At 53.3% G+C, this 27,751-nt stretch overlaps 1 protein-coding gene and 2 long non-coding RNA genes across 7 annotated transcripts; 1 reads left to right on the top strand and 2 right to left on the bottom strand.

Annotated features, from left to right (window-relative positions):
* Positions 1 to 504: 504 nt before the first annotated feature.
* PDE1B (phosphodiesterase 1B) lies at positions 505 to 27,611 on the bottom strand. 3 transcript variants are annotated; one of them, XM_082421815.1, is made up of 16 exons: positions 27,427 to 27,611; positions 27,216 to 27,338; positions 10,644 to 10,757; positions 9,567 to 9,749; positions 9,313 to 9,379; positions 8,850 to 8,966; positions 6,463 to 6,603; positions 5,950 to 6,050; positions 5,743 to 5,868; positions 5,524 to 5,625; positions 4,361 to 4,481; positions 3,964 to 4,045; positions 3,536 to 3,644; positions 2,978 to 3,108; positions 2,350 to 2,469; positions 505 to 1,881 (listed from the first exon to the last, which is right to left on the bottom strand). In XM_082421815.1, the coding sequence occupies exons 2-15, from the start codon at positions 27,323 to 27,325 to the stop codon at positions 2,366 to 2,368; spliced, it is 1,608 nt and encodes a 535-aa protein (XP_082277941.1). In that variant the 5' UTR covers positions 27,326 to 27,338; positions 27,427 to 27,611; the 3' UTR covers positions 505 to 1,881; positions 2,350 to 2,365. The 3 variants fall into 3 exon arrangements, with proteins under 3 accessions (XP_082277941.1, XP_082277942.1, XP_082277943.1); XM_082421816.1 differs by lacking the exons at positions 27,216 to 27,338; positions 27,427 to 27,611 and adding an exon at positions 15,803 to 17,941; XM_082421817.1 differs by lacking the exons at positions 8,850 to 8,966; positions 9,313 to 9,379; positions 9,567 to 9,749; ... (1 more) ...; positions 27,216 to 27,338; positions 27,427 to 27,611 and adding an exon at positions 7,260 to 8,825.
* On the bottom strand, positions 11,327 to 14,331 carry LOC309641673. Its single transcript, XR_014252731.1, has 2 exons — positions 14,080 to 14,331; positions 11,327 to 13,899 (listed from the first exon to the last, which is right to left on the bottom strand). It is a non-coding gene; the product is annotated as an uncharacterized lncRNA (long non-coding RNA).
* LOC309641666 lies at positions 17,960 to 26,082 on the top strand. Of its 3 annotated transcripts, none has more exons than XR_014252723.1 (3): positions 17,960 to 20,205; positions 20,682 to 22,924; positions 25,789 to 26,082. It is a non-coding gene; the product is annotated as an uncharacterized lncRNA (long non-coding RNA). The 3 variants fall into 3 exon arrangements; XR_014252724.1 differs by having other exon boundaries at positions 17,960 to 20,061; positions 22,836 to 22,924; XR_014252725.1 differs by having other exon boundaries at positions 17,960 to 19,615; positions 19,942 to 22,924.
* Positions 27,612 to 27,751: the final 140 nt, after the last annotated feature.

The following is a 27,751-nucleotide window of genomic DNA, read 5'->3' on the forward strand; positions in this document are numbered from 1 at the left end:
TGTGTTCCCTCTCCAGCTGTGCGGAGACCACCACCCAGATTCCAACCTGTTAGCCAAGCTAGATTGAGGACACAGTGGCTATTCACGAAGAGGCCCTTGCTGGGAACTGGAAAGGTCACCTCTCCCCCTTGTCCGAGACACCGAGGGGCCAGGGTAAATGACGAAAGCTGAGCAGAAGTAAAGAACCTTCCTCAGACCCCACAGCCAGGCCTCTCCTGTCTACTGCTTTTGATTTTTCCAGGCAGTGGAGGGGAGAGGGGAGGAGGGAAGGCAAGATTCACCCCTCTTTACTGAAGAAGTAGTGTGATGGAGAGAAAAAAGAACTTCAGAAGTGTAAGGTCCCCTTCTGCCACCCTTGCTGTGCACCTCAGGCAAGACCTCACCTCTCTGGGCCTCCATATATAGCAGGATGAACACCGCACCAGGGTTTCATCAGCTTGAAGAGACAGTGCACGTGAAGATGCCCTGTGCACTTTCACCCGGCAAACAACACACACAGCCAGGCCAGGTCTCCCTTCTTTATTGATCTCTGGCTATAGCAGGATTCTGGGAGACCAAGGGCGCGGGTGAGTCACATGCGTCTCTGCCCCACTCAGGGTGGGGTAGGAGGGACAAGTGGCAGGTGGCAGGTCTAAGAGACCATGGATATGACTTCACAGGAACAGGGCCCACTGTACAAATGCATGGTTGGTACAAGACAGGAGGAGGGCAGTCACCTGGACTTGGGCCCTTCCTGGGACAAAGCGGGGTGAGAGGAGCCTGAGGAGAGGAAGGGGCAGGCGCCTGGCTGGGCTCTCTCCAGAGGACACGAGAGCAGCAGCCCTGAGCCCCTGCCCGTCTGCCTTCCACCCGCCACTCCCCACTTGTCCTGGGGAGGGGCCTCTTGGGCCGGGGCTAGGAGGGGGAGGGACCCTCTCTGTCAGCAGCACAGGATTACTGGGTTACACCTCACCCTCCCCATGCGCCCTTGACCCCAACCCAGCTCTCCCGCCTGTGCTCGTAGGATGTATCCTGAAGGTGCTTTGCTGGGGAGACTTCAAAGCACTTTACAGACATTGGTCGGATGGGAGCCTCCCAGCCCCAGGGGAGAGGAAGGAGGCAAAGGGTTCAGGACTCAGCCAGGGCAGGTGACAAGCCCCAGGGGCCTAGACCAGTCCCGAGTCCTTGGGGACCCCAGGAAAGGCCTCCTCTCAGCCCCTGGTGGCAATGGCTCCTCTTCCCCCGGTCACCATTTCAGAATGGGAGAGAGGGAAGATTGCAGGGTCTGGGCCGGGGATGGGACTGAAGCAGTGCAGGTCTGGGGTAAAGAGGATGCCCCCCATTCCCAGGCCCTAGAAAGGTACCATGCCCTGAAGGAGCCCACTCCCCTACCCTCACATAGGGCTCTGAAAACCCCCAGCTTCTTATCCTATTCCAGCCCTTCCCAGGGGAGGAAAAGGGGGACCCAGACCTGCCAGCTAAGGTCTGGGGTGGGGGCTGAGGAAACCCCCAAAATGTATTGCTTAGAAACTTGGAGGCAAAAAGGATGGGGGAGGACCCAGGGGGCTGGCATCTCCAACCCTCCCCCTCAGGCCCTGGGAAGCCTCCAGGAAGCTCCCCTCCAGCCGATCATCTGGTCATAGGGAGAATCCAGAGGCAGGGGGGATGGACACAGTGACCACTGGGAGCCTGAAGTTCCCCAGTCTTGCCGCTGGGAGATTAAAGTGCGCCCCAGTGGGTGTCGGATGGGGACAGGCCCTTTCCCCAATCCCGCAATCTCTGGCATTTGTCCTTCGGGTGGGTTGTCTGTTCCTCGACGTCCATGCTCCCTTGGAGCAGATGGGGGAGCCAGTCCCGATGGATGGTGCTGATGACATCGAACACTTCGGACCCGGTGAGGACCTGGAGGAAGAGGAGACACCTCGGTGCTCTGATCTCCGCCTTCATCTCCAGCCTGACTTACCTTCCTCGGGTCCCACCGGATCCCCACTCAGTCCCGCTTACAGTTGAGCAAAAAATGCCCTGCAGAAGGAGCTCAGCCAGGGCGCGAGCGGGGCTGGATTGAAAGTCATGCCCAGCTGACCTCCCGGAGCCTTGGCCCCTGACTGCTGCCTCTCCCCAAGCCCTCACAAAGGAGCTGCTCAGCCCCACTCCTCTCCTCCTGCAGGTGGGCAGACTCTGCTCTGCACTCAGGCCCCGGCTCGGGTCTGTGTGTTCACTTCCTCCATATCCCCGCTGGGAAAGAGGGAAGGACCGCCTTGCATCCACTGAACCCCAGAGATGACCCTTCAAAGAGGCCTGTGGGACACCCCGTTGGCCCGACTCCCTGCAGAACCTTAAGCCCTTCCCCGCGCACTGCGACAGGCTCACCTGGGCCAGCCCCCGGCTAGTCCAGATTCCCGTTCTGGCTGTGCTCATCGTCGGCAGGGGAGGCTGGGGCCTCTTCCTCACAGGGGGACAGCTCGTCAATGGACATCTGGTTGGTGACGCCTGCAAAGGGGCATGAGGGAAGCTGGGACCAGACCAAGCAGTATGTTTCCCCCAAACCCAAGGAATATGTGGAGACAAGTAAGGGATTCTCACACATCCCCCTTCCTTGGAGCTGAGCTATGTTCAACCCATGCCCACCCGGGAAGAGCCTCTCCAAGCTTGCTAAAATGCACAGCCCTCAACTCCCACGTTAAGGAAGAGATGTCCCAGCCAGGGCCACCAGGTTACCACATCCACAGGGCACCACTGACAGACCGCAATGCGCATGGGGTCCCTCGGGTCGTGGCATGTGGCTGTCCCTATCTTCTCTCAAGTCCGCATTCTAGAACAGTCCAGGCCAGTCAGCCAGTCAGTCGTTCCTGGGGTCTTACTGCAGCCTAGTCAGTTCCCTTCCCAACTCAGGGAAGGAGTCAGACAAAGGGTTGCTTGACGGGCTTAAGGAAAAGGGACCCGCTACTGCTGCGTCAGCCGCCCTCCCCGCAAGGCCTCATCCTCCCAATGGACCCACCGCTTGCCGCCCGTTCCTTCCATTTCTGCTTGTTCTCCTGAATGTATTTGGTCCAGGTAGAGCGGAAGCTGACCACGTCGGGGTTGGGGTCTCCCACTTCCACATCCAGAGAAGGCTGGCGCCACTGGAAGCTAAAAGCCCCACCCCCAACATTGCAGAGGTCAGGCCCTGCCCACCCCAGAGCCATCTTCACAGCCCTCGGAGTAGAGGGGATGGAAGACCAGGAGGCTCAGGGAGCCTCATCCTTCTCTTTTCCCTCTGCTAGGCACCCGCAGTCCCCATCCCTCTCCACACCTTCCCTCCTACTAGAAGGAAAATAAAAGCAGATTAGCAGAAAGGCAATAAAGACAGAGCTAATGGGAGAGATATAAATACGGCGGAGGGAACACAGGTGCAGACCACACTCCCTGCCCCCCATCCTTCCGCCCCTGTGTGTGACTCGCAGTAGAGGGGCTCCCACTTTTGGGGTCGCCTGCTTCTCCACGCCCGCCATGCCTGTACCTCCTCCCTGGGAGTCGGTGCTCTCTGTGGGTCCCTGGCTGCTGCGGCCACCCTCACCTGGGCTGGGTTTTAGACTTGGAGTCTTCATCCCCCATGGGCTGGACACTCTTCTCGGCCACATCAGTCAGCACAGAGAACGTGGGTTCCACGATGAAGTCAATGAAACCTGCAGTGCAGGGTTAACACAATGGAGCCATCTGACCTGGGGGGCTGGGCAGAGGATACTGCCGGCACAGCTGTGCCCCCGGCTGCATGTAAAACAGGGTCACCTGGGGCTGAAAAGTTCCCGGTGGGGGCAGCCTTTGTGATGATGTCTTCACGACCCCAGAGAACTCCACCCCAGGACCCCATGCTCTAGCACAGGGGGCTTGCCGCTACGGGAAGAATGGCTTTGAAGGATGCGGACTTGGAGAGGTCCTGACCCGGCCCAGCCAGCATCCTTTAGCCTTCGCCACTCTCTCCTCCCTGCGGGAAGGGACACTCACCAATCTGGGACTGTGCCACGAGAGTGGAAGTGCGGTCACAGAGCGGAGAAAAGGGCAGGCCCAGCTCTGCCTCTTTGTCACCCTGGGGGAGCAGACAGGGCGGGGAAGCACCTCAGTCTACCAGATCGAGGTGCAGCTGGGGGTAGAAGGGGCTGCCGGGGGAGAAGAGGGATCTGTGTGCCTTTGACCTGGAAATGAGTGGCATGCAAATGCCACTGCCAGCAATTACTGTTAAGCTTTTCGGAGATGACATTGTATCCCATGGGTCTGGGATCAGGTTGGCAGCGGCAGGCCACTGAATGAGGAGCTGGAGTAGGAACAGGGAACTTGGAGAACAGAGGGGAGAGAAGGCCCCATGGGGGGGCGGGGTGCGGGGGCGGGCAAAGAGGCCTCGTACCTGGCGGAAGAATTCCTCCATGAGGGCCTTGGTCCAGCGGCTGTGAACCGACCACTGCTTGGTTGGGTGGCTGATGTCAGCAGTATGGAGCAGTAGAGACAGGGCCTTGGACTTATCAATCCTGTTGGGGCAGATGGCAAGGGGAGGGAGACTGATCTTTTAGGAAAAGGAAGCTTGGACCATTCCTAACTTCCCATCACATGCCCTCTCTCAGATCAAACTTCAAACACCCTGTGAGGCTAGACACACACACACACACACACACACACACACACACACACACACATTTACATATGTATAGGAAGCAGCCCAGGCTCTCAGAATCAAAGGGCCTGGGTTCGAATCCCCACTATACCTATCACACACTAGCTGTGTGATGAAGAGCAAGTTACTTAAAATTTACATATTTCATTCTCCTCAATCCTAAGTGGAAATAATAACAGAATCTGCCACATAGAGTTGTTCTGAGAATTAAATGACATACAGCATATAAGTATTTAGAAGAGTGTCTTGCACCTAATAAGTGCTTGGTAGATGTAATCTATAATTATTATTATTATAATTATTATTATTATTTCCCAACAATGACACACTCTGACACTGCACACTCTCCCACACACAGACACCATACATTAACACACACCTTCAGGACACACAAACACAGTCTGTTCTCCCTTACATTTATATACTCCCACCCACTTTTAAGCAACATTAGATGTAATTATGGCATTTCTTCTGTGCTTTTTTTTTTTTAACCTCACATGACTCTACCAATAGCCCTATTAGAGTAGGAACTAGTGGCAAGCTATTGTGGAGGGAGGCATTACATTTTCACATTTCAAAGATACAGAAATGAGTCCAAAGAGTTGAATGCTTTTCCATTACATTCCAGAGTAAGCCTGACCTGAAGCTGCCCTGAGAACGCCCATCTCAGACCCCCAGCCCAAGCGCTCTCCAATAGACCGGCTGCCTGGGCTGTACACAAACCCAGGGCCACGTGCACACACATCACATACACGAGATACACTCAGATAGCTGGAGCCAGGAGAGTTTCTATATCCAGGTAAAGACTTGTCACACCCTTTACCCATGTGGATGCCCCCTCCCCAATTCACACACCCCTCACTCTGGCCTATGCCCAGCCACACCCCACCATATCTCACCTTTCCAGCTGCTGCAAGGCTGTCTTCATGGACTTCACTTGCTGGAAATGGCAGGACATGTCTGTGGCCAACACCATCTCAATGACCAGGGCCCGCAGCTCTCTGAAAGGACAGAACCCAAGTATTGATCAGCACTGCTACGCAGGAGTTCCGGGAAGTGGGAAAAGAGGGTTGGGGTGAGGGGGTCTCTAGGGATGCCCACTCCTGGCTTCTGCTCACACGAACTCATCCTTGGTGAGGTTGATGAAAATGTTCATCTCGTCGTCCTGCATCATTCGGAAAACAGAGCTGATGTGGTGATTCTCCAGCACGGAGCGATCATTGTACAGGATGGCGCATTCTGACCTGCAAAGCCCAAGCCACCGTGTCCGGCCCTCTGCACCTCCACTTGGCCCCTCCTGCCCCTGCCGCGTCCCCATCCCTCACTTGGTCTGGATGTGGAAGCTGTTGGTAGTGCCGGTGTGCTCATAGTCGTGGATGGCTGCAGCAAAGATGATGGCCAGGACCTCGATCTCCGACAGGCAGTGCTGGGAGAAAGAGACAGACGATGAGAGGGGGCGGACCCCCTGCCAGCCCCTGCCCAAAGACCTCCACACAAAGGCAGGACCGCTCAGCCCAGCCCTTCCATTCTTCGAGGCCAGCTCTTGGGCTAATGCAGCCACGTTTCTCAGCTCCCGGAATGGCCAAAGACCTTCCTCCATCCCAACCAGCAACATTCCCATCACATGCCGGCACACATCCCCAGCGCTGCCCATGAAGTTACGGTCTACCCAGGAATACTCTAGAGTGAGTAAGCCCAATCTGACTCTGTAAAGACTTTGGGATGCCAAAGGAGAGGAACCAAAGAGAGAAAAAAGGAAATGGGAGTAAAGTCTAGACTTCCCGGTTCTGCAGCCATAAGACCCTAAGTCACAGAAGAGTGACTTCCAGGGCACCTACCACCATCCCTGTGCGGAGCAAGAAGCAATGGACCGTCTGGGTAACGTCAGCTGCATGGATCTGGTTATGGTAAGGGTTCTTGTACTTCCCATAGCCTGTCTCCAAGGCATCCAGGAAAGTCATCAAAAACACAGTGGGAATCTGCAGTAGGACGGAGGAAATCGAGATTTGTGGAGGATGTGCGGGAATGGCAGCGGCCAAAGACAGAGGTCAGCAAGGCCCTTTCTTTGGAAGGCAACAGGGCATAGGAGAGCGCTGGCTCCGCAGTCGGGTGAACCTGGGTTCACATCCTGGCTCTACCACCTGCTGGCTGTGTGACCTTGCGCAAGTCACGTGCCTTCCTGTGCCTCAGATGCTTAACTGCAGGATGAAGATAATACCACCTACCTTGAATTTAACGAGATAAGCACAAGGCACTTAGTAAGTGTTCTCTAGAGAGTAGCTATAATTATTATTATTTCCCTGGAGATTTTTAAGAAGAGGAAAAAAGTTTCCCTCCTACCTTCCAACCACTTCACCCCATCCCCAAGCCAATACACTGGAGAGGGGCTCAGAAGCAAACGAAAGAATAAGATGACCCGGAGAGGCCCCTCTAGCCAGATGTGGATCACCCGCTCCTCTGAGAAGCCTTTCCCCACCCTTCGACCACCACACACACACACACCCAAGCACCAGGAGCCAGAGCTCTGTCGGGCCGCGGGCTACTCAATCCTGTCTCGGTCTCTGCATATGCCCTGGTGTACGTTTGCTTCCTTCAAAGGCCCAAGGTTCCCAGAGGGCAGGGCTGGTGTCTGTACCTGTCCCTAGATCTCTGAGGCTGCGAGGAGAGCGGGGTTCAGGACTTGAGGAAGCTTCTGTAGAGATGCACAGTAGTGACGAGACAACAGAGGATGTGCCACTAGTCAGTCAGACCCTAACATCCCCCGCCCCAACCCCTGGAGGGCTGTGCCCCAAATTCAGGGAATTTTAAAGGACTGTTTCCATGACAACCGCCCTTGCTTTTGCGTTGCCATGGTGTCCCTGGAGGAAGGGAAGGGAAGGGGAGGAGCATGGGAGGGGCTGGGTGCCCAGGAAGGGAAGGTGGAGCTTGAAAAGGGCGGCTCCAAGGGGTTCTCTACTACTAGAGCAAGAAGGCTCCTCTCTCTCTAACTGCCTTGGAGCAAGGTGGGCTGGGGCTAGGCCAAACCCAACGTGATGCAGTTACTCTCGGAGTTCCCCGAACCAGTCCTGCGGGGTGAGGAAGCACCCGGAGAACTTGGTGTCTGCAGTAAGCCTGAGAACCAGTCTGGAGAAACATGAGCTGGGAAAAGTCTTAGGAAAAATAAGAGCCTGCTATTCTCCGTCCTGGAGAGGGCAGGATTGGAAAGAAGAAAACGCAACTGCGGAAGAACAGGGCTCAGAGAGGCACTGAAGAAACTCTCAGCTGAGCATCTCAGGGAAGTTCTGGAAACCCCTTGGGAGTTGTAAAGGGAGGAGTCAAGGGTCAAGGAAAGGCTCTCACACACCAACAGTCTGTTATAGTGGAGTGGAGGCACAGGTGGCCGGGTGGCCTTCCAGAGCCCTCTGGAAGGGGCCCTCCGGCTGGACTCCTTTGACCCCCCCCAAACCCCTCAGAACACATATGCTCTCCTCCACCCTAACGCCTACTGTCACCCCCACCCAAGTGCTCACCAAATATCCCCATGGCGACTCCTCAGCCCCCCTCACCCTCCACTTCCAAGTGTGGTTTTTCCACATGCAAGTGATTTTTTACCAGCCCCTGTTCCCAAAAGACGCTCCCTCCTGGCACAGGATCTGAAGAGGACATTAATCCTGTACACTTCCTGGCCAGCCAAGCTGAATGGAGCAAACGGAGTTCACACCCTCCCTCCCCTCCTACAGCCCCACCTGGCCTTGCCAAGAGCTGACCCTCTCCCTAAAATTCCTCGGACAGAGACTAGAGCTGGAGGGGGAGGGGAGGGAGAGGCCCCCCCCTCCCCGGAAACAAATGGAGAGACGCTTGTCCTGCAGGGCACCAGCTGAGAGCATCTGGCCTCTAAGCCTCCAGCGTCCATGGGCAGGGGCAGGAGGGCTGGAAACAGGGAGCTGAACTTGCAGCCAGCCTGGAGAGGACAAGTTAGGGGACAAAGCAAAGGGCGAGAGTGCAGAATCCTAGGCTGGACAGTTGCAGGGCTAGAATCTTCCCCTAGAAAGCAATACATGAAGCCAGAGGCTGGGACTGCAGCAAGTGAAGGAAAGGCTAGACTGGGGTGTGCACGGGGCGACTTCCCTGACAGTGAGACGGAGCCAGGGAGCCTGTGGAACCTGCTGCTTGTTGGGACTCTTTGAGAACAGGGTGGTGGGAGTGGAGAATCCTACCCAGAGGCAGGGATAGGATGCTGCCCGACCTTAAAGCGGCTGATGAGGTTGTGCCGAGTCAGCAACTCAAAAACAATGGTCCTCAGGGCGTGGTCATCAGCTGCCCGGTTCAAGGAAAAGACATCAAAGCACCAGAGATCCAGGTTCTGTGGAGAAACAAGGAACTAGGCAGGGAGACTCCCAAGGGGGACATCCCCTGCAGCAGCAAGGGCTGCAGGTAGACTTCAAGGAGGACTTCCCAATGGTTACAGAGGCTTGGGAAGCAGGAAAACAAAGCAGTGGTAAATAGGCCTCTTTCTTCCCAGATATCATTCAGTATGGGAGTGACAAGAAGTCAGGTGTGTGCCTCTCGAGTGGGGAAAAGTTGTTTTGAGGAATACGGAAACAACAGTTAAAAGGGAAGGCAAAAATCATCCCGTAAAGAGTCTGAAAGTCCCAAGGACTCTTCCACCCCCGCAAGCTTCTCCTCTTGCCTGAAACCCCCGGGATCACCTTGAGACAGTTGAGGACCGCAGTGGAATAGGTGGGGCCCACAGAGGTGTACGTTCTCCGGAACATCCTGAGGGAGAAGAACGGAAAGGATCCCAGGTGTGAGGTCTGGGAATGGGGTCAGATCAGGCGGGGCTGTGCGGATAGGCCGTGGGCATGTGGGGCTGGTGGTACAGTGGGGTCCTGGAAGACGAGGGTGGCTGGGAACGAGGGACACAGCGAGGGGTAGAAGCGGGCAGGGCGTGGGTGAGCCTCACCGTTCCACGAAGATCCCAGCCTGCACCGCGTGCACGATGCTCCGGAACTTGGGCTTCTCCTCTGCTCGGCGGCCTTTGGCCCGGGCCTGCTGGGTGAAGGTGGAGGCCAGCCAGTCCCGCACCTCCGAAGGCACCGCGTCAGACCGCAGCTCCTGCAGCTCATCCTCCGTGTCCAAGATTTGCCTGAGGCCCCAGAAGGGGAGTCACAGAGGAAAGACGGCAGGTGCTTCTGCAGCCTAGAGGCCCGGGCCCAGCCACACCTTGGAAACTCTCACACCAGCTCTCTCCCTTCTCTGACCCTCCCTTCCCTTTCTTTCGCTAAGTCTTTTTACTTCTGTTTCTCTATCTGATGTCTCCAATAATGAAACAGGTCACTATGCGAGGTAGTGAGCACTCCAACTCTGGAAGTATTCAAGCAGACAGTGGAATGGATACCGCCCGTCGAGGATGCTACAGACCGGCAGCACTGTCCTCCGGAAATAAAATGCAAGCCACGTATAAGTTACTTTAAATTGTCTAGTAGCCACATGCAAAGGTTAAAAAAACAGGTGAAATCCATTTTAATGATAACGTTTCTTTAACCTAATACACGCAAAGTTCTATCATTCCAATGTGGAATCAATATAAAAATATTAATGAGATCGTTGACATTCTCTTTTCAAAATCTTGTGAAATCCAGCATGTATTTTACATACACACACATCTCAATTCACACTTGCCAGGTTTCAAGCCCCACAGCCATGTGTGACCAGTGGCTCCCACCCTGGGCGCGCAGGTCTGGAAGGCCTCCGCACTGGGAAGAAGGTTAGGACTAGATGAGCTTCAAGGTCCCTTCCAGCTCTGGAACAGTGTTCTCTTCTTGATGTCTGTGTTTGTCTCTGTCTCTGCAACTCTATGCCTGTACCTCTGCCGATATTTCTACCTATAGATCTATCTGCCCTCCCGCCCCTCCTCCCTGCTCTGCCTGGGTCAGGTTTCTGTCTGACTCCCCGGCCCTCCCTGAATCACTGTCTCTGTCTGGTATCTTTCTCCTCTGTGTGTGGGTTTCTCCCCGCAGCCCCATGTCACCACTCTCACCGCGTCTCATTTATGTAGACGGCCTCCAGCAGGGAAGCTGTGTACTCCAGGTTTTTCTTCAGCTCCTCAATGTTTACCTCCCCATTCTCCAACTGCTTCACCATGTAGCGCAGCCTGTAGGGGCCCGGGTACAGATAACCTGCTTAGGCGCTGCCACCTTGTCAAGAGAACAGGATACCTCTAATAGGATGCATTTTACAGAAACAGCCTCAGTCTTCCATAACCCATTAATCTTTCTCATAGAATAACAGCAGCTGGGCTTCCCTGGTGGCACAGTGGTTAAGAATCTGCCTGCCAATGCAGGGGACACAGGTTCGATCCCTGGTCTGGGAAGATCCCACATGCCGCGGAGTAGCTAAGCCTGTGCGCCACAACTACTGAGCCTGCGCTCTAGAGCCTGCAAGCCACAACTACTGAGCCCACGTGCCACAACTACTGAAGCCTGCGCGTCTAGAGCCCGTGCTTCCCAACCAGAGAAGCCACGACAATGAGAAGCCCGCGCACCACAACGAAGACCCAACATAGCCAAAAATAAATAAATAAATAAATTTATTTTTTAAAAAAAAGAAAAAGAATCCGCCTGCCAATGCAGGGGACACGGGTTCGAGCCCTGGTCTGGGAAGATCCCACATGCTGTGGAGCAACTAAGCCCATGCGCCACAACTACTGAGCCTGCGTGCCACAACTACTGAAGCCCGTGCACCTAGAGCCCGTGCTCCGCAACAAGAGAAGCCACCACACTGAGAAGCCCATGCACCGCAACGAAGAGTAGCCCCCGCTCGCTGCAACTAGAGAAAGCCCACGTGCAGCAACAAAGACCCAACACAGCCAAAAATAAATGAACAAATTAATTAATTTTTTTAAAAAAGAATTAAAAAAAGAACAGCAGCTAATGTTTTTCATCACAGGCCATTGCCACTGCCTGTACTAAGTTTACCTAGCCCCCAAAGTTAAATCTCGGGCTTTTCCACGGTCCCCACCCCCCTCTGACCTCTCAACGCCCCCCTTTTAGTCAGTGTTTCCTGAAAACTCTTGTTTAGATTGCCCGGGGCCCAGCAGAATTAGGCAGGTACAAGCTCCCAGGGTGATGTTTTGGGGATGCGCTGTTTCATAGTCTGAATAACCAAGAGCTGAAACTGCTTATTTCCCCCTAAGAGAGGGCTTTGGGATCAACAGCCATCAAAAGAGCCCCAGCATTCTTTCATTATGTCTTTTGGTCTTGGCGGGGAGGGGGTACATGTCCACAGCCCCTCTGTCCCTGGCAGGGATGGCAAAGACACAGAACAAAGACCAATCTGAATGCTTTCGCCTGGCCTCACTCCACCCTGGCAGAGCTAATCGATTATGATTCCAGAATCCATCAACCAGGACAAAGCAGGGTTAACCCCTGCCTCCCCAGTGCCACTCCAGAGAGAACCTCTGGCCAAGGGTGACTGTACCCATCCCCTACCTCTGCCCCGTGGCAGCTTCCCACAGAGCCAAAGTGGGGAGGGTGGGGTTGGAGGTCTCACTTACTGGATGCTTTGCCTGAAGGAACAATCCCTCATATTTTGCACTCATGAATTCCGGGGGATTAACAGGGAGGCTTCTTGAAAGTCCGGTCTGTGACTGCCTGAGTCCAGCCCAGGCAGTCACAAAGCAAACAGAGCTCTCTGACTTTAGATGGTGATTTTAAAGAAAGCGATGAAACATTCCCCTCTGGCTCCTTCCCCCAGCCCTGCCCCACCCCATCCCACCTAAAACCAAGGTGGCGTGAAATGGTGGCCAGCACAGTTCCCCACTGAGAGGGGCTTCAGAAACCCAAGGTCACCCTATGAGTCAGGGAGGAGAAGAGAATGAGTCAGGGACCGGAGGCTGAAATTAGCATCGATTCCCAGGGATGCCGGGGGGAGGGAGAACAATGGCATTCCTGAACAGAAGCTGCTCTAGAATCCCGGGGTCTCAGCAGCTTTGGAATAGGGGCGCCCAGAATAGCCAGCCCCAGGAAGCGTCACTGGCCAACTCTCACCTCAGGGACCAGCAGTCCTGGCCAAAGACAGGTCTGAATGCAAATGGGGCAGAAGGGAAAGGGGAAAAATGGGTGGGGAAAGAAGTTGGAGGGTGACGCTGCAGCCTCCTCGGTGGGCTATCTTCAAATATCACTTCCAGCCTTCCTGCTGCACCATCTCCATGTGGAAAGAGCAGGTGGTTCAATAAGGAAGAGTCCGGGTTCAGTAAAGCTCAGCCCCAGCTCAGGCTTCATTAGGGAGGAGGAATAGAGGCTGACAACATAAAAGGCTTTCCAGGGGGCTTCCCTGGTGGTGCAGTGGTTAAGAATCCGCCTGCCGATGCAGGGGACAAGGGTTCGAGCCCTGGTCTGGGAAGATCCCACATGCCGCGGAGCAACTAAGCCCGTGCACCGCAACTACTGAGCCTGCACTCTAGAGCCCGCGAGCCACAAGTACTGAAGCCTACACGCCTAGGGCCCGTGCTCTGCAACAAGAGAAGCCAACTGCAATGAGAAGCCCACGCACCGCAACGAAGAGTAGCCCCCCGCTTGCCGCAACTAGAGAATGCCCGCGCGCAGCAATGAAGACCCAACGCAGCCATAAATTAATTAGTTAATTAATTTAATTAAAAAAAAAAAAAAAAAGGCTTTCCAGCCAATGGGCTGGAAAGGAGCAACTGAGAGCTGACCAGAGATCACAGAGGAAAGAGATACACTCTGCCATTGGGGCACACGGCTTCCCTCTCCTGGTCAGTCCCCATGGCCAGGGACCCTCAACTCTGGGGATGCACAACCCAGGGAGAAAAAAAGGCCTCTGGTCCCATCTCTTCCCAATCCCAGACCCAGTCTTCCATTTCCATCAGCCCCTTTTACAGCGGAAAACTCTGCCCACTAGGGGTCAATGCCCACCACCAAAGTTCTTCTTTCTTGAGCCACCTAGGGAAACACGCATTCCAGCACAAGCTCCCAAGTGAACAGCCAAGCCCATGGGTGCTCATTTGCATGTATTTGCATAATCTCTGACAATGCTGCCAGCTCTACATTCTAAAAAGGGCTTTCTCCTACATTATCTCCTTTTGTCTTCACAATGGGCCTAGAGGGAGGGAGAGAGGGAGGCGGGAAGGCAGTGCTGCCCTGATTTCCAATGCAGAAACCCAGGCTCCCAGCACAACTCTGGGAGGCAGGACTCCTGGATGCAGACCTTTCACTTCCTGGCTCTGAGTCCTGGGCAAGTCACTAATCCTTCATCAGTGTCTATCAAAGTGTGGCCTGTACTGTGCTCCGCAACGAGAGGCCACGATAGTGAGAGGCCCGCGCACCGCGATGAGGAGTAGCCCCCGCTTGCCGCAACTGGAGAGGGCCCTCGCACAGAAACGAAGGCCCAACACAGCCAAAAATAAAATAAATGAATAAATTAATTAATTAATTAATTTAAAAAAAAAGTGTGGCCTGTAGACCACTGCATCTGAATCACCTGGGATACTTGTGAAAATTTTAGATTCTGGGCCTCACTGCACACCTATTGAACCAGAATTTCTGAAGTTTGGGTCCAGGGATCTGCATTTTTAACAAACATCCCAGATAATTCTCATTCACACTAAAGTTTGAGAAACTTTATTTTCAAGCTTCAATTCCTTCATCCGTTAAATAGTGAGGATAATAGTAAACCACCTGTTAATAAGAGGATTAAATGAAAGAATGTATGTGTACAAACCTGACTTGAGCCTCACAATCTCCTTATGGGGGAGGTTATAAGACTCGTCCAAGGTCACACAACTTGTCAATCTCACTCAGGTCGGCAAGCCTACAACTCACTCTACTGGAGCCTAACTGTGTCCCAAACACCAAAAGCGAGGCTGGACCCCACTGCATCACAGCTCCTTCAGGGTCAGTCGTCCATCCTTCCCGGGGTGATGGTGTCTGCAGACACCATCAGACCCCCAGGAAACTGGGGGTGTCTTGATGGCACTGACAGTGACTTTTCTATCCTGGCTGCTGCGCCCAGAGCACATAGTACATGCTCAGTAAATGTTCATTAAACAATAAAAGGGAAAGGGAGCAGATTAATCAGGTCGGGGGCTATCTGCCAGCACTCCCAGTTGAGATCTCAGGGCTTGGGGAGCAGAGTGCGGTTGTAGGCTGGCTTTCAACACACCCCTCCCTCCAAGTTCCTCCCATCTCCATCTCTCGATGTTGTCCAGGAGCTCTTTTACAGCTCCTGCTGAAATCTGAACCCAACATGATCCAGACACCAGAAGGAGGAGGGGAGGGAGGAAAAGAAAGATTAAAGAATAAATTTGCCAAATGGGGAGGCCAAGGAAGGGACCTGGACTCGGGCAGCTGGAAGGAGCCAGGTGCTGAACTTCTCCCTCCTGAAGTTACATAACTCTCCCCACGTGTCTCCCCACGGCACTTCCTGGCCTGGCGGGGGACCTCTCTGATTCTAACGCCCTTCCGAGTTAGGATCTCCACAGACCCCCCCAAAGTCCACACCTTGGCATTCATCTGCTTGGACGAGCAGGATGTTCACCCCTGTCCCGTCCTCGTCCAGACCTAAGGAAACCTGCAAGCTTCCCAGCAGCCCTTCCACTCCACTCCTAGCCCTGGTTCACCACCACCACTTCTCTCTCCTTTATCTTCAGTCCCCATACCACGACGGGAAAGCCTCAGGTCCTGACTGCTGGAGGCCCCAGTCTCTCCCAGCTCTAGGCAGCCAGCTGGAAAAGGCAGCTCTGAATAGTAATAATCCCAACGCCCCAGAAGAGTGCAGCTTCCCCAGTCCCCATGGGATGATCTGACGATTTCCAAAGTCCCCTGCCACTACTTCCAGCACCCACACTCCCTGAAAGATCACTGTAAGTAGGGGGCTTAGGACAGGGCAGCCTCAAGCTAAGAGGCTGGGAGTTGAGAGAAGAATCCTATTTCCCTCTGGAGGTTTTAAGACCAGATGAGGAGATTTTGGAGGAATATGAGGTCCTAAATGATGCTGGGGGGGTCAGGAAGGAGAGAAAGAGGGGAAACACTGCTAAGTCACCTGCCACTGCTAACACACACACACATAGCATATGGGGCTGTCAAATCTTGATCCCTCCCCTCCACCAAACTACAACTGGTAGACCCACAGCAGCCTGTCCTCCTCCCCCCATCTCCCTTCCTCATCCCTGGCGCCTACCTGAGGATGGGGCCCTGGAGGTGACTCCTCAGCACAGGAACAGGGCTTGCCATGGGAATCAAAGTTTCCTACTTCAGAGTATCAAAATGCTGCCCCCGGGCCCCCTGGGCCCCTGAGGGGAATGGCTCCCTCTTGGGTCCCTGACTTCCTCCTCCAGGTCTCAGCAAAAGTGACTGACCAGAGAGAATCTGGGGGAGGGGAACAGGAGGAGCCTGGCTGGAGGAAGGAGTGATGAGGCAGAGACCCAGCCCACAGCAAGTGGGTGAGAGGCCGCAGGAAAAGTTTCACATCTGAATCAGACTGAAAACAAGAATCTGTTCTCAGAAGAATCCCAGAAAGGACAGAAATAGTACAGGCCAGCCCCTTGCTCTGAGGAGGTGGGGCTCCTCTTTGGGGAGAAGGAAAGGGTTAGCAGGAGGCTTAAGGGTGCAGGGACAGGGAACCATTCTGAATTTGTCCATGAGAGGAAGTCTGTAGTGAAGGGAAAGGGCCCTGAAAGAGCCCCTCAGCGAGGCCAAGGCAGATTCGGCTCCCTCCCAGGGTCTTTTTCCCTGGGGCCATTCTTCAAAATGAGCTTTAATCCACCTGAAAGGATGGAAGCAAGACAGGAAGAGAACTACAAACTGCAGGAGAGGGGCTTGCTAAAGCTAGGGATCCGGGGATCCTTACCCAGAGATCCGCTCAACAGGGAGGGAAGCCCCCGCCCAAGTAGTGACTGAAAGTCAGAAGGACTTGCTCATCGAAACCGAGAGGCTGGGCAAGTTTCTTTAATACTCCCAGCCCCAGTTTCCTCATCTGTAAAACGGGGACTGGGGAATAACCGTGAATTAACTGGAGAGAGGTCAATCCAGCCCAGAGGGAGAAGAGAAGTGATGGGATAGCCTAGAAAGTGTCTGGGAACCAAGACCCCTCTTCCTCCTCCTGGCTTTGCTCTCGCTCAGGTTAGGAAGAAAAGAGCCCGGCCTCTGCGGCGCGAAGTGGACGTGCGTATACAGCTCCAGCCCGCCTCCGGATTGGCTGTGGGGTGACGTCACCAATACAAGTGCATTGGGGTCGCAATTGGTCAGCGGAGGGGCGAGGCGGGGCTAAGGAGGAGAGCCGGAGTGAAGCCAAACGCAGCGGGTGAAGAGAGTTCTGCTCGATTACAGTCTCCTTAATCTACGGCCTAGGGCTGGGGGTAACGTGGGGATGAGGAAAAGCGACTAGAGGGGATGAGTATGACAGGACAAAGAGAAAAGAAAAGAAACGGGCCAAGAGCCAGGATTTTATGATGAGAAGTCTTGCTCCAACCCCGCACACACCTGGCCTCGCACCCCTCCCCACCAAAAGCAGGGAGAAATTAAAATACGTTGTCACTGTGCCATAGCCTTGAAGGCTTATAAACAAATGAAGTTTGGGAAATTACTGGGACCAGCGGAAGTGGGCTTCAGCAGCAACAAGAAGCAGCAATGCAGGTTAAACGTCTACAAAGTTGTGTTCTAATAAACTCCTGGTAGCCATGCAGCGCGGCCGCTGCGCTAGGTAGTGTTTTTAGAGAGAAAGGACTAGACCCAGAGTCAGAGACCTAGAACTGCCACCCAGGGGATGAGGGACAAGTTATTCAGCCTGCCCCGTAGACAAGCTCGCTTGGAGAGATACAGATGGGGTGGGAGTGGGGCCAGGTGGTACACCAGCAAACACCAACCCAAGCCAGCTCCCCTCCCTCACCTGACTCCAGGCCCAGCCCCCTGAGCCAAGTAGGCACTAACCTCAACCATCCTACTGAAAGGTAGAGATTTCTTAGACTAGAAAAGCTCTAGAGAGGATGTCTTGTCCATCCCTCTGCTCTCTTGCCCAGTAGAACCAAAGATGGTTGTACAAATAACGGCTTACCACATCACCCCACGTGCATACATGCTGCATCATCCCAGCGTGCACCCCGTACATGCTCATCCCAGCCTATTATCTACTGTTCCTAATTAGAAAGGATATTGATCAACCACCATCCCTTCCTGGGAAAAAAAATTGTCACACGTATCCACTCACCCACACATATACGCACATGCCACACTCTACCTCTGTCTGAGCTAAGGAGACTGTTCCCTGGATGGGAGGCAGGGCATAGATGTGATGATCCCAGCATGAATTTTCCTTCAGCCCTTAAATGTAGTTTTAAAATAGCAAGGAGCCCAACTATAATGCCTCCCTCCCCGGTCCATCCCCACCATTCCCCACCTGCACTGAAGAACAGGAGCTGAAATAGGGGATGAGCAAAGCATAGGAGACTCTGCCTGTGGTCAGAGAAGAGGGGTGTAAGGGGGGGTGGGTGGAGGGGTGCTGGGGAAGGGATTACCTGGCTGATCTAAAGGCTCCAAAATCTCAGAAATTGAAAAAAATCAAGGAAATCATCTAAATCCAATAGAAAAAGGATATGAATTAAAATCAGGAGATTTTTGCCTGGACTTTAGCACTATGTGTGACCTTGGACAAGACACCCTGGGCTCCAGTTTCCTTGTCTGTAAAATGGGTAAATACACACTTCATAGAATTCTCACAAGGATCAAACGAGATCATATGAAAGCACCCTGGGAACTATAAAGTGATGCATAAATGCAAAAGATTGCTATTTAGTTTTTATTTTAGTGAGTTCATTACAAGTCCTCCATGAACAAAGTCTAGTTCATTACAAGTCCTCCATGAACAAAGTCCCCTGTGCCCACCCTTGTACCCAGGGCCCCTGATGTGGAAAAGCCCAGTCTCCCCGCCACCACCATTCCAGATGTCTGGGTCTCCTCCCTGGCTCCTTATTCCAGGGACCAGGAAAGCAGCGGAAGCGGAAGCTGGGGACATGCAGAGCATGGAGCTCCAGAAACCAGGAACAAGCAGATCCCCACCTTACCCAAGCACTGCCGCTCCCCTCACTCCCCTGGCTTCCCACTGCTATAAAGGCAGCCCCAGTTCTGGCAGCTGGCTGGGCACAGTGGCGGGGGTGGCTCCGGAGATAAAAATAGTCCCCCCCCCCCCGGTGACAGAGCTGGGGTGCCATCCCGGGTGGCGGCAGGCCTCAGGTTGACATGGCAGCGGTGGTGAGAGATCTCCAGGTACTGGACAGAGGAGCTGGATGGAGGGAGGGTCGAGGGAGAATTGGGCAGGGCCTGGGGAAGGCTGGTGGGTAGTGGGGGAAGGACAGGAGCCAGGCGAGTGGAGGGAGATGAGAGAGAGGGGCAGGAGGTATTAAGGGGGCAGGGAAGGAAAGAAAGGACACTTGAAAAGCGCTGCTGCAGAAGGTCTGGGAAACACTGAAGAAGAGGGGGACGAGTCGGCTCACAGCCTGCGTGTGGCTGAAGGCAACTCCCCCTCCGCCTCCTGACCAGACGCCCTTTCTAACACGTGTTCCTAGCAACGGCCCAGCACAGCTTAGATCAGCTGAGGCGGGGGTAATCTAAGCAGCTGGAGCCTTAGCCCAGACTAATAAGGACCCAGATACCCCAGCTGCCTGCCCAGCACACAAGTGAGTCACCTCTCCCTCAGGCTTCAGCCCTTGAAGGAGGGAGGAAATAGGAAGGGTGGGCAAGAAGGTCAGGGGAAGGCTAACCAGAGAGGAGGCTCCCAGGACCCAGCCCAGAAGACCTCTGTCTCTGGTTCACTTGCTCACTCCTCCTCGCCCTCCCTGCACTATTTAATTCTGCTCATTAACCACCTCCGCATGGACCACCCCACCGGCCCTCCAAACCACATCCCAACAGATGTTCCCAGCAGATGCCCTGCTTCCAGGGGACCTAACAGATGTTGAAGGTGGCCTTGGATGGGAGAGTGAGTTGGAAGCTTGGCAAGGTACTGACTTCCAGTGTGATGGGAGCAGCTCTAGATTGTGAATCAGCAGGATTTGAGTCTGGCCTCAGCCCTGCCCCCCACCTCACCAACTGTTTCTGGGCCTCAGTTTCCCCCTCTGTAACACATTATGGTTCTCAGAGTCACTGCCTGGGTGGGAGGCACTAGGGAAGTAGGATGCCTGGGTCTCGAGTCCCTGGTTGGAGTTTATCTTTCTGACTGGCTCACTGCTTCCCCCAACTTAGCCCTAACCTGATGCTTTAAAGGAGGAGGGTGGCTTTCTTCTTTACCTTAGGAAGGTTACATTCTAACCTCCATGAACTTTCCAGGAAGTTCTCCTGCATATCTATCTTCAGTCCATCTCGCTGCAATGAAAACAACAGCATTTTCTTGGCATTTCAGAGAAGAACAGAAAGGAAGAGAATGGGCAGGACGAAGAAGTCTTTGGGGTGAGTCTGGTGCAATTTGATTTATTATATTTCTTTCAGATTGGAATTTCTAAAGCTACTGCTTGTAGAGAGACGGTTGGAGCCTGATGACACTGTTGGCATGTGTGCTTACTCAACCCAGGCCCCGAGAAGTTTCCAAACAAGGTGGGCGCAGAGGAGAGAACTAGGCAGATGGTACCAAGTTAGATGATCAAGAGATGATAAACAGGGGAGCAGAGAAGCCAAGGAATAGGAAGGAAAGAAGCTTCTCTAGTCCCCAGGTCCTGCCTGCCAGAGAATCATTAAGCCCCCTGGAAGCCAAGCTCCCTTCCCAACCTAAATGGTGCCAACACCAGCTGGCAGGCTAATCCCACTGCAGCCACTGTAATTATTTGCAAGTCTGACTTCTCATTGCAGCTGCGGAATCAACTGACCTGGGGGCCTGGCTGGATCCAACAGTACCACCTGAGTACCCCCTTTCTAGCTTTTCTCCCAGCCCTGAGCCCCCAGGCCTCTCCCTGGATACGCCCTTTCTCCCCCAAGCCTGCTTCTGCACCAAAACCCCATCCCAGCTCCCTCAGTGGACCTCTGCCAGGTCTGGGATGCTGAAGTCATAACCTAACCTGCTGTTTTCTTCCCAGAGAGGGAGAAGATGCCGCTGGAACTGAGGGGAGAGGAGCAGCTGCAGGGCTGGGGACATGGGAGACAGAGGGGCAAGAGCACCGGCACTAGGGACCTTCCTGCAGTGAGTGGATCACAGCTCGCTTTTCTCCTTCTCCCTTCTCAGTAGTCCTTCTTCCCCGTCAAGTCCCATCTTTGCCCCACTCACTATTCCCAGGATTCTCCCCCAGTTCTCGGGGACCATTAAGTCTTCCTCCCTTAGGGGACAATCTCATTATATAACAACTGGGAGACCAGTCTCCCAGTGGTCTCACCTGCAGCCCACCTGCTGCCCTGGTTCTGTCCCTCTTTCTCTGCTGCTATCCTGAAGAGAGTTGGAAAATAGCTACTCAACTTCCATACCTGCGAAAATCAGCCCCCTGAGATCCAAAGGCAATTACCTGGCTTCCTCCCCAGAGGAGCTGGGAGGATGAGGTCACTGAGAAGGCGAAAGAAAGACCTTGCAGAATACAGGAGTTGAGGCTGGGCTCATAAGGCGGCCCCAAAGGGTGCCTGCAGCAAACTTGCCCTGAACCATCACTGCAACAACACCTGAGCCTGGGGAAGCCGGCGGGGGAGGGGTGGGGTCCTGGCTCCTGACCGAGAGAGAGAGGAAGAGGGACAAGAGAGGAGAGCAAAATAGAGCCCAGCAGAGACAGAGAAATGAGAAAGAGATGGGAACAAAGGAGGGAAGGGGCAGAGGAAAGGCTGCAGGAAGACTCAAAGAAGAGGAAAGCAGAGGGAGCAGAGAAGCTGCAAACAAATCCTTGACGATCCCCTTAAAGACTCAACAAAGGGGGAAAGATCTGTTTCAAGGCTCCCGGCGCCTCCATCCCAGTCTGATGGGAATAGCCAAAAATATAAAGAGCAGAAGATGAGACACAACCCCTCACTGCATTGACTTCAGGAGCTCCCTGGACCGGGGGCGGGTGGAAAGGGTCTAGAGACATCCAAGCTTCCTGAGTCTGTCTGTCACCTGGCCTTCCAGTCCGGTAGCATCATCCCCAACCTACTTCACCCTCCTCCTGGCAAAAGTGATAAGTGGCAACCTCAAACGTGGGATCTCCTCTGTCTTTTTTAACCGGCCTCCTGGGGCTCCCGGGCAAGCAGAGTGCTTTTGGGTTCTAAGGGACTTTAGAGATTCTCTAGAATAGGATGTGTCATACCTGGTCATATCACCCTCAGGCCTAGAGATTTAGGATAAATGCCAGAGGGGAATTCCTCCAATGCTCATAGAACTCACCAACAAGGTCCCTAGGCTCTCACACCCACCAAAACTTAAAATTGCTCCATCCACTTCTAGTTTGACCAATCGGAAAGAGATGACAAGGAGTAAGTTTCTCTCTTTTCTTTCGACCTCAGGGGCCCACACCCTTTGTGGGACAGCCCTCTTCCCACCCCACCCAGCCTTCTATTCTCTAAGCTCAGTCACCTGCCTCACCCCCTCCAGACAACCACTCATCAGCAAGACTCTTCCAAATCAGGTCCCAGACACCAGGACTCGAACCTATTAAGTCATTCATATTCCTGCCTCTTGAGTCTTTATTTTCTCCCCATCCAAGCCAATGGCCACCCATTTATTCCCATTCCGCTGCCTCTTCACACAGCAAGCTCTCCCATGCTGAAAGAACTTCAGACTTTATCATTTAACAGCCACTTTCATATGGACGCTACCAAATAAAGAACAGAGACGCAGAGATTATGTGACTTCAAGATCATGCAGCTAATACTTGGCAGAGTGGAAACAAGAACTCAGGCTCAAGTCTCCCAACATTCCCTCTGCTCTTCCACTGCCACCACTCTGGTCCCTGGTCCCCTCCAGCCACCTGTTCTGACCAGAGGTTTGTGAAGTTGTCCCCTTGGTCTAAATTTGAGTTCCCGTATCTCTGCACCTCCCCCTCACCTTACTGCAGGTGTTTTCCACCCTCTACCATCGAGAGATGCCTCATTCAAGACAAAGCTGGTGGGGGCAATAGCTGCCTCATTCAAGACAACAGAGGGGGATATAAAACCCAGGGAGGAGGGATTCCCTTTGCCATGGTTGGATATAAAGGAAGAAGGGCCAATGCAGGGAGGAAGGCACTAAAAATCATTCCCGCCGAGGCCTGGGAGAAATGATGCTCCTTTTTCTCCAGAGGTCCAGGGAGCCAGTTTATCCTGCAGTCTTCATGGCAGCTCCACAGCCATATGCAGAGAAAGGACAGCAGCACAGTTTTCAAAACTGGTAAGAGCCACAGAAGATCAGTCCATGGGGCATATACAAAATGAAGACAAGGGGTGGGATAAATCAGTGAGGCACCCAGCCCAGTCCCTGGGCTTCTTCCTCCTGTGCATTCGATCTCCCCAGGATTGTCCAAAATTTGGGTGTGTCACAAACACATACACCAGATCACACATACATGTTATCCCATTACCTATACACATACTCACGTACACACGTACATCATCTCATTCACACATAGGACAATTTCAGGTATTCAGGTAAGCGCGTGTTTATTATCCCAACATATTTATTATCACACATGCCATTTATAAACATAAAAACAGACATCGTCATGGAGCTCACACTCCACCAAATGTCCTTGTCACGCACATCAACCTTTACCCAGATTCATATGTATACACGTCAGGCATTCACAATTTCATCCTGATACGTCTCGTTCATATATCCAGATTGTTTCTGTATCCTCTCTGTAACTCCTTCAGTTCCAGGCTCTGTTCTGAGGTCCTCAAAAGAGAGGACCACACCTTTTGTACATCACCCTCTAAAAGCAACAACAAAAACAACCTCTCCCTTTCTTCCATCCCCATGCCTACTCCCCTCACCCCCTACACACAGGAACACACGCAGCACAGAATCAGAGACAGAACTGGGCTCTGTGACATATACAGGTATATTCATTCATTCATTTGTTCATTCCTTTATTTAAGAGCAATTTTTGAGTGCCTATTATGTTCTGGGTCCCACACTAGACTCTGATGAAACAAAGATGGGCAAAAATAATCCCCAACTGGGTCCTTGCTCCAGGTCCCCTGAAATGACCTTGAACCACAGCTTAGGACATTGGGTCTACACCATGGGACCCTGAGTGTACACCATGTGGAGAAAGGAGAAGAGAAAGGGATTGTGTCTATACTATCCCAAGGAAGAGGGAAGTTCTGTCTGTAAAATTCCAGGAGGAACTGGAGCAGAGAGAAGAGAGTGATGCTTGTACTATCCTGGGAGAGAGAGAGAGAGAGATCATATATGTGCTTTTCCTGTGTAGGTAACCCCCCACAGGAAAATATGAGGCAGATACCAGAATGGTTGAATTTTACCATTTGGATGGGTGTGGCAAAAACGAGGAGTAGGGTGCCTTCTCTACTCTCCACTCCATCTGTTGGAGTTGGTCCATATTACAAGCTCCACAGAATCAGGGACTGAGTCCATTTTGTCCACCACTATATCCCCAGCATCCAGCACATCACCTGCCCCACAGGGGGCACTCAATTAATAGTTGTTAAATTAGTGAATGAGCTAAGGATGGCAAACCAATCTCTGCTCATAGCTTTTCTTGTTTCACAAAAGACACCAAAAACCCTTTCAACTTCTACTGGCCCTTCCCCACACTCCTCAAGGCCCTCTGGTCTCAGAGAAGGGTGGGCAGGCAAGTCCAGTCCTCCATCTTAAGGTTAGAGATGCTGAAACTCATCTGGCCAACCCATCATCCCTGAACTGCCTGTCTCAGCCTCTCTCATGCCTCAGCCTATTAGTCTGCTTAGGTAGGAAAATCTTCCTGCTAGGTAGAGGTGAAATCCCACACTTAGAGACTCTCCAGCTAATATGCTCCAGATTCTGAATTTAGCTTTGGCAGAGTGCTAGTACGGGAAACAGAATTCCTGGATGCCCTTCCCAAGAAGAAATTGCCCTGGACAATTATATTCCTATGGGCTTTTTTAACCAGAGGAAAAAACACCAGGCCCAGGTTCCCTAAAGAGAATCTTGATGTCCCAGATTAGAAATTAAAAGGGTCGTAGGGGTGGGGGAGATAGGATATGCTGAGCATGGGAATCTATATATTCCATCTGTCTTCATTTCTGTTCAGTATCTAGTCCTGAGATGATCATGTCCATCTACCTCTTTCCAGACTAAATAGCCCCTTCCCACCCAGGCCTATTTGGGGACAGTGGTGACTGGGGGTGAGGGTGAGGGTTCTATTTCCATTTAAAGGAGGAAATGCCCTCTTTGCTCACCTCTTCAGAAACCACTCGACCCTGAGAGTTGTTTCCCTCTCCTACCCAGCAAAAGTCCTAAATCCTTTTATTTCCCTTCATCTGACTGGCAAAGCGCACACACACACACACACACACACACACACACACACACACACACACACACCCAATATTCAAACAGGGCCAAATCTAGTAAGCTATCAACTTGGGATCTAACTTGATATCAAGATCTGCCTCTGCTTTGAAAAAGTGAGACTGGGAGTCTATTCCTGGTAATTAACATTGAGGAGATGGTACTTTTCTGGGTAAGTTATTACATGTAGCTAGCACTCTTAAGGACCAGATTGCTGAAGTGAGTGAAAACCAGAAGTCTCATCAATAAGATTAGTGATCCTCGTCCACAGCGATCTCCTGTAAGGACACCTCAGCCAACACACTCTTTAGGGGCAGCTGCCTCTACTCCCTCCTTTCCCTGGGTTTCAGTGCCTCCTTGTGAGCGTCCTCTTCTCTTGCCATTGACCACTTCTCACACTAAAGGAAGAAATAGCAATTTGCTTACAGAAAAGACCTGTGGTTAGAAAGGTGTGGGAGAGAGTGAAATGGTAGAACCTGCTCATTTGCAGCTGTCCCTTACCTGGAACGGAGGCAAGGGAAGTACATGATGAGCCACTAGTGCTGTGGGGAAGCATCCTGGGACACCTTGAATTCTGCCACTTATAGACCCTGTGGGCCCTTCTTTGCCTTTTGACCACTTCCCTACCTACCCTTCTTCCCAGCTTAGTTCCTGTTAACAGAGCAGTGTTTTCTGTCAAGAATCACCCGGGGCTCCTCCCAACAAAAATCAGTTCAATCCGGTTTTCCATTTCTTCATCCCAGAACCTCATTCCAAGGCTGCAGTTCATGGAGCCCGCAAATTGCATTGGTCAGAGACACCAGAGGAGGGGACCGAGAAGCACATTTGGATTCCACTATGGCACATTTGTTGCCCACTATGCCTCCATTCTCCCTACGGCCTCTCTAAGCAGCTAGTGTGTAAATCAGACCCACGGGCCCCATATAAAGGCGTCATCTTATCACCACAGGTGAATGCTTTTTAAAAAACACAATCATAAACATCTATCCATATTCTACCCCCATCTCTCCCTCTGCCGGAGCCCAGAAATGAAAAACTTCAGTGCTCACCATTGAGAATGCTGGGGAGGAACTGGGTTTGGAGGCTGTGTTTCCTGTATTTCCTCACCAAACATCTGCAGCCTCTTTCCTAGGGCCATGGGAAGTCTTAGCAGGGAGAGGAGCACTTCCCTAGCTCTGGTTAAGAATCAACAGACTGCGGAGATTACCCGATGGCAGCTGACAGGGAGATAAACATGATGCATGGCTTGTCTTTGACCCAATCCTCTCCTTCTCTGATGAGCAGGAAGAAAAGTTCCTTTCCTTCCCTGGAACTGGAGTATGAGACACCGGAGTCCTCCCCTTTCCCATTTATTCCTCCCCACATGCCCTCTTCCTGCAACAATAAGATGCCTAAATGTGCTTGGAGATCCTTGGGAGACCCTACAGCAACAAAAAGGTTTTGACAGTTACCTTGCCCCTGTCAACAAATCTCTCTTCACCACCACCCCAGCTCCCAGGTAGGGGCTCCACCCCCTCCTCCTCCAGATCCCAGGTCGGGGTTCCACCCCTTCTCTAGATCCCAGATGGGTCCCCCATTATTAATATTCAGAGAGGTGAGCAGCTCAGGTATGGGGTGCCCCGCCCCCGCCCATCCCCTCCGCCCCCCACCCCGTTGGATGCAGGAGGCGGAAACCACCAATCCCAGTCGAGATACATATGACCCACAGGTTAGCACAAGTATCCCCATGCAGTAGAGCTGCAACTGTGTGCAATCACTCTACACACACCTCTGTGACCCTGGGACAGTCATGCACACACATGTGATGTGTCTCACATCTGCACACCCCTGCACATGGATACGTGTGAGTCAGCCTGGCACCTCCCGAATGCTGCCTGTCCGCGGCCCTGCCACACCGCAAATATTGTGCCGCCTCTCTGCGCTGCATGTGTCACCCGGGGGGTCCGCAGGCACATCGTTAGCTCTGCAACTCCTAAACCCGCTCCAACCGGCCGGCTTGCTCCGCACATGCCTTGCACATGTGGTCTGGCCACGCGTGTCAGGGCAGCTTATTTCCTCTCACCTGCCAACATGTGTGCCCGAGAGAATCCAGCGGCCCGGCTCCGGCTATCCCCCGCCTTTCCAGGCTCCCTAAGATCCCTTCCCCCAACTCCCCTCCCCGGGGACTCACAGAGACCGAAGCTTAATCCACATCTTCTTGCTGGGGGCTGACTTCAGCTCCAGGTCTGACGGGCAGTCCGACTGCAGCATCTCGGGAGGGCTGCTGGGGGACAGCTCCATGCTCAGCCTCTGTCTACGGAACAGAGGGAGGAGACAGCCCCGCGGCTCAGCCTCAGCCGCTAGCCGGGAGACCCGCGCCCTCCATCCCAGCCCCTTCCCACCTGCGGCTGGCGGGGACCAGCCAGGCCGGTGTCTCTAGGCTCGGCCCAAGCTGGCAGAGCTGCAGTTCCTGAGGCTCCTCCTCTCCCGCTGCCCAGCCGAGCTCTGGGCTCCCAGTCCAAGCCCTCCGCGCCGCCGCCGCCGCCGCGCGCTGCCGGAGCCGCCTCCTCGCCTCTCTCCTCCTCCCCGGGCCGGCTTCCCCTCCCTTTCCCCCCTCCCTTCTCCTCTGCCTGCGCGCTCGTCTCTCACTCCTCGCAGCCTCTCCTCCCCCTCCCAGAGGAACGCTTGGCAGCCTGGGGCACACACAGCCGGCTGCGCCCAAAGGCG

The sequence above is a fragment of the Balaenoptera physalus genome (genome assembly GCF_965194825.1).
Source record: "Balaenoptera physalus genome assembly, chromosome: 13".
NCBI lineage: Eukaryota > Metazoa > Chordata > Mammalia > Artiodactyla > Balaenopteridae > Balaenoptera > Balaenoptera physalus.

What these genes read in the sequence shown, in the direction of transcription:
- PDE1B (XM_082421815.1), bottom strand. Translation starts at nt 27,325, where the DNA reads ATGGAGCTGTCCCCCAGCAGCCCTCCCGAGATGCTGCAGTCGGACTGC. An exon ending in TGCTCCGCACAGGGATGGTG is followed by an intron (nt 6,051 to 6,462) that starts GTAGGTGCCCTG and finishes TCTTTCTCCCAG; the next exon opens with CACTGCCTGTCGGAGATCGA. An exon ending in AGCTTCCACATCCAGACCAA is followed by an intron (nt 5,869 to 5,949) that starts GTGAGGGATGGG and finishes TGGGCTTTGCAG; the next exon opens with GTCAGAATGCGCCATCCTGT.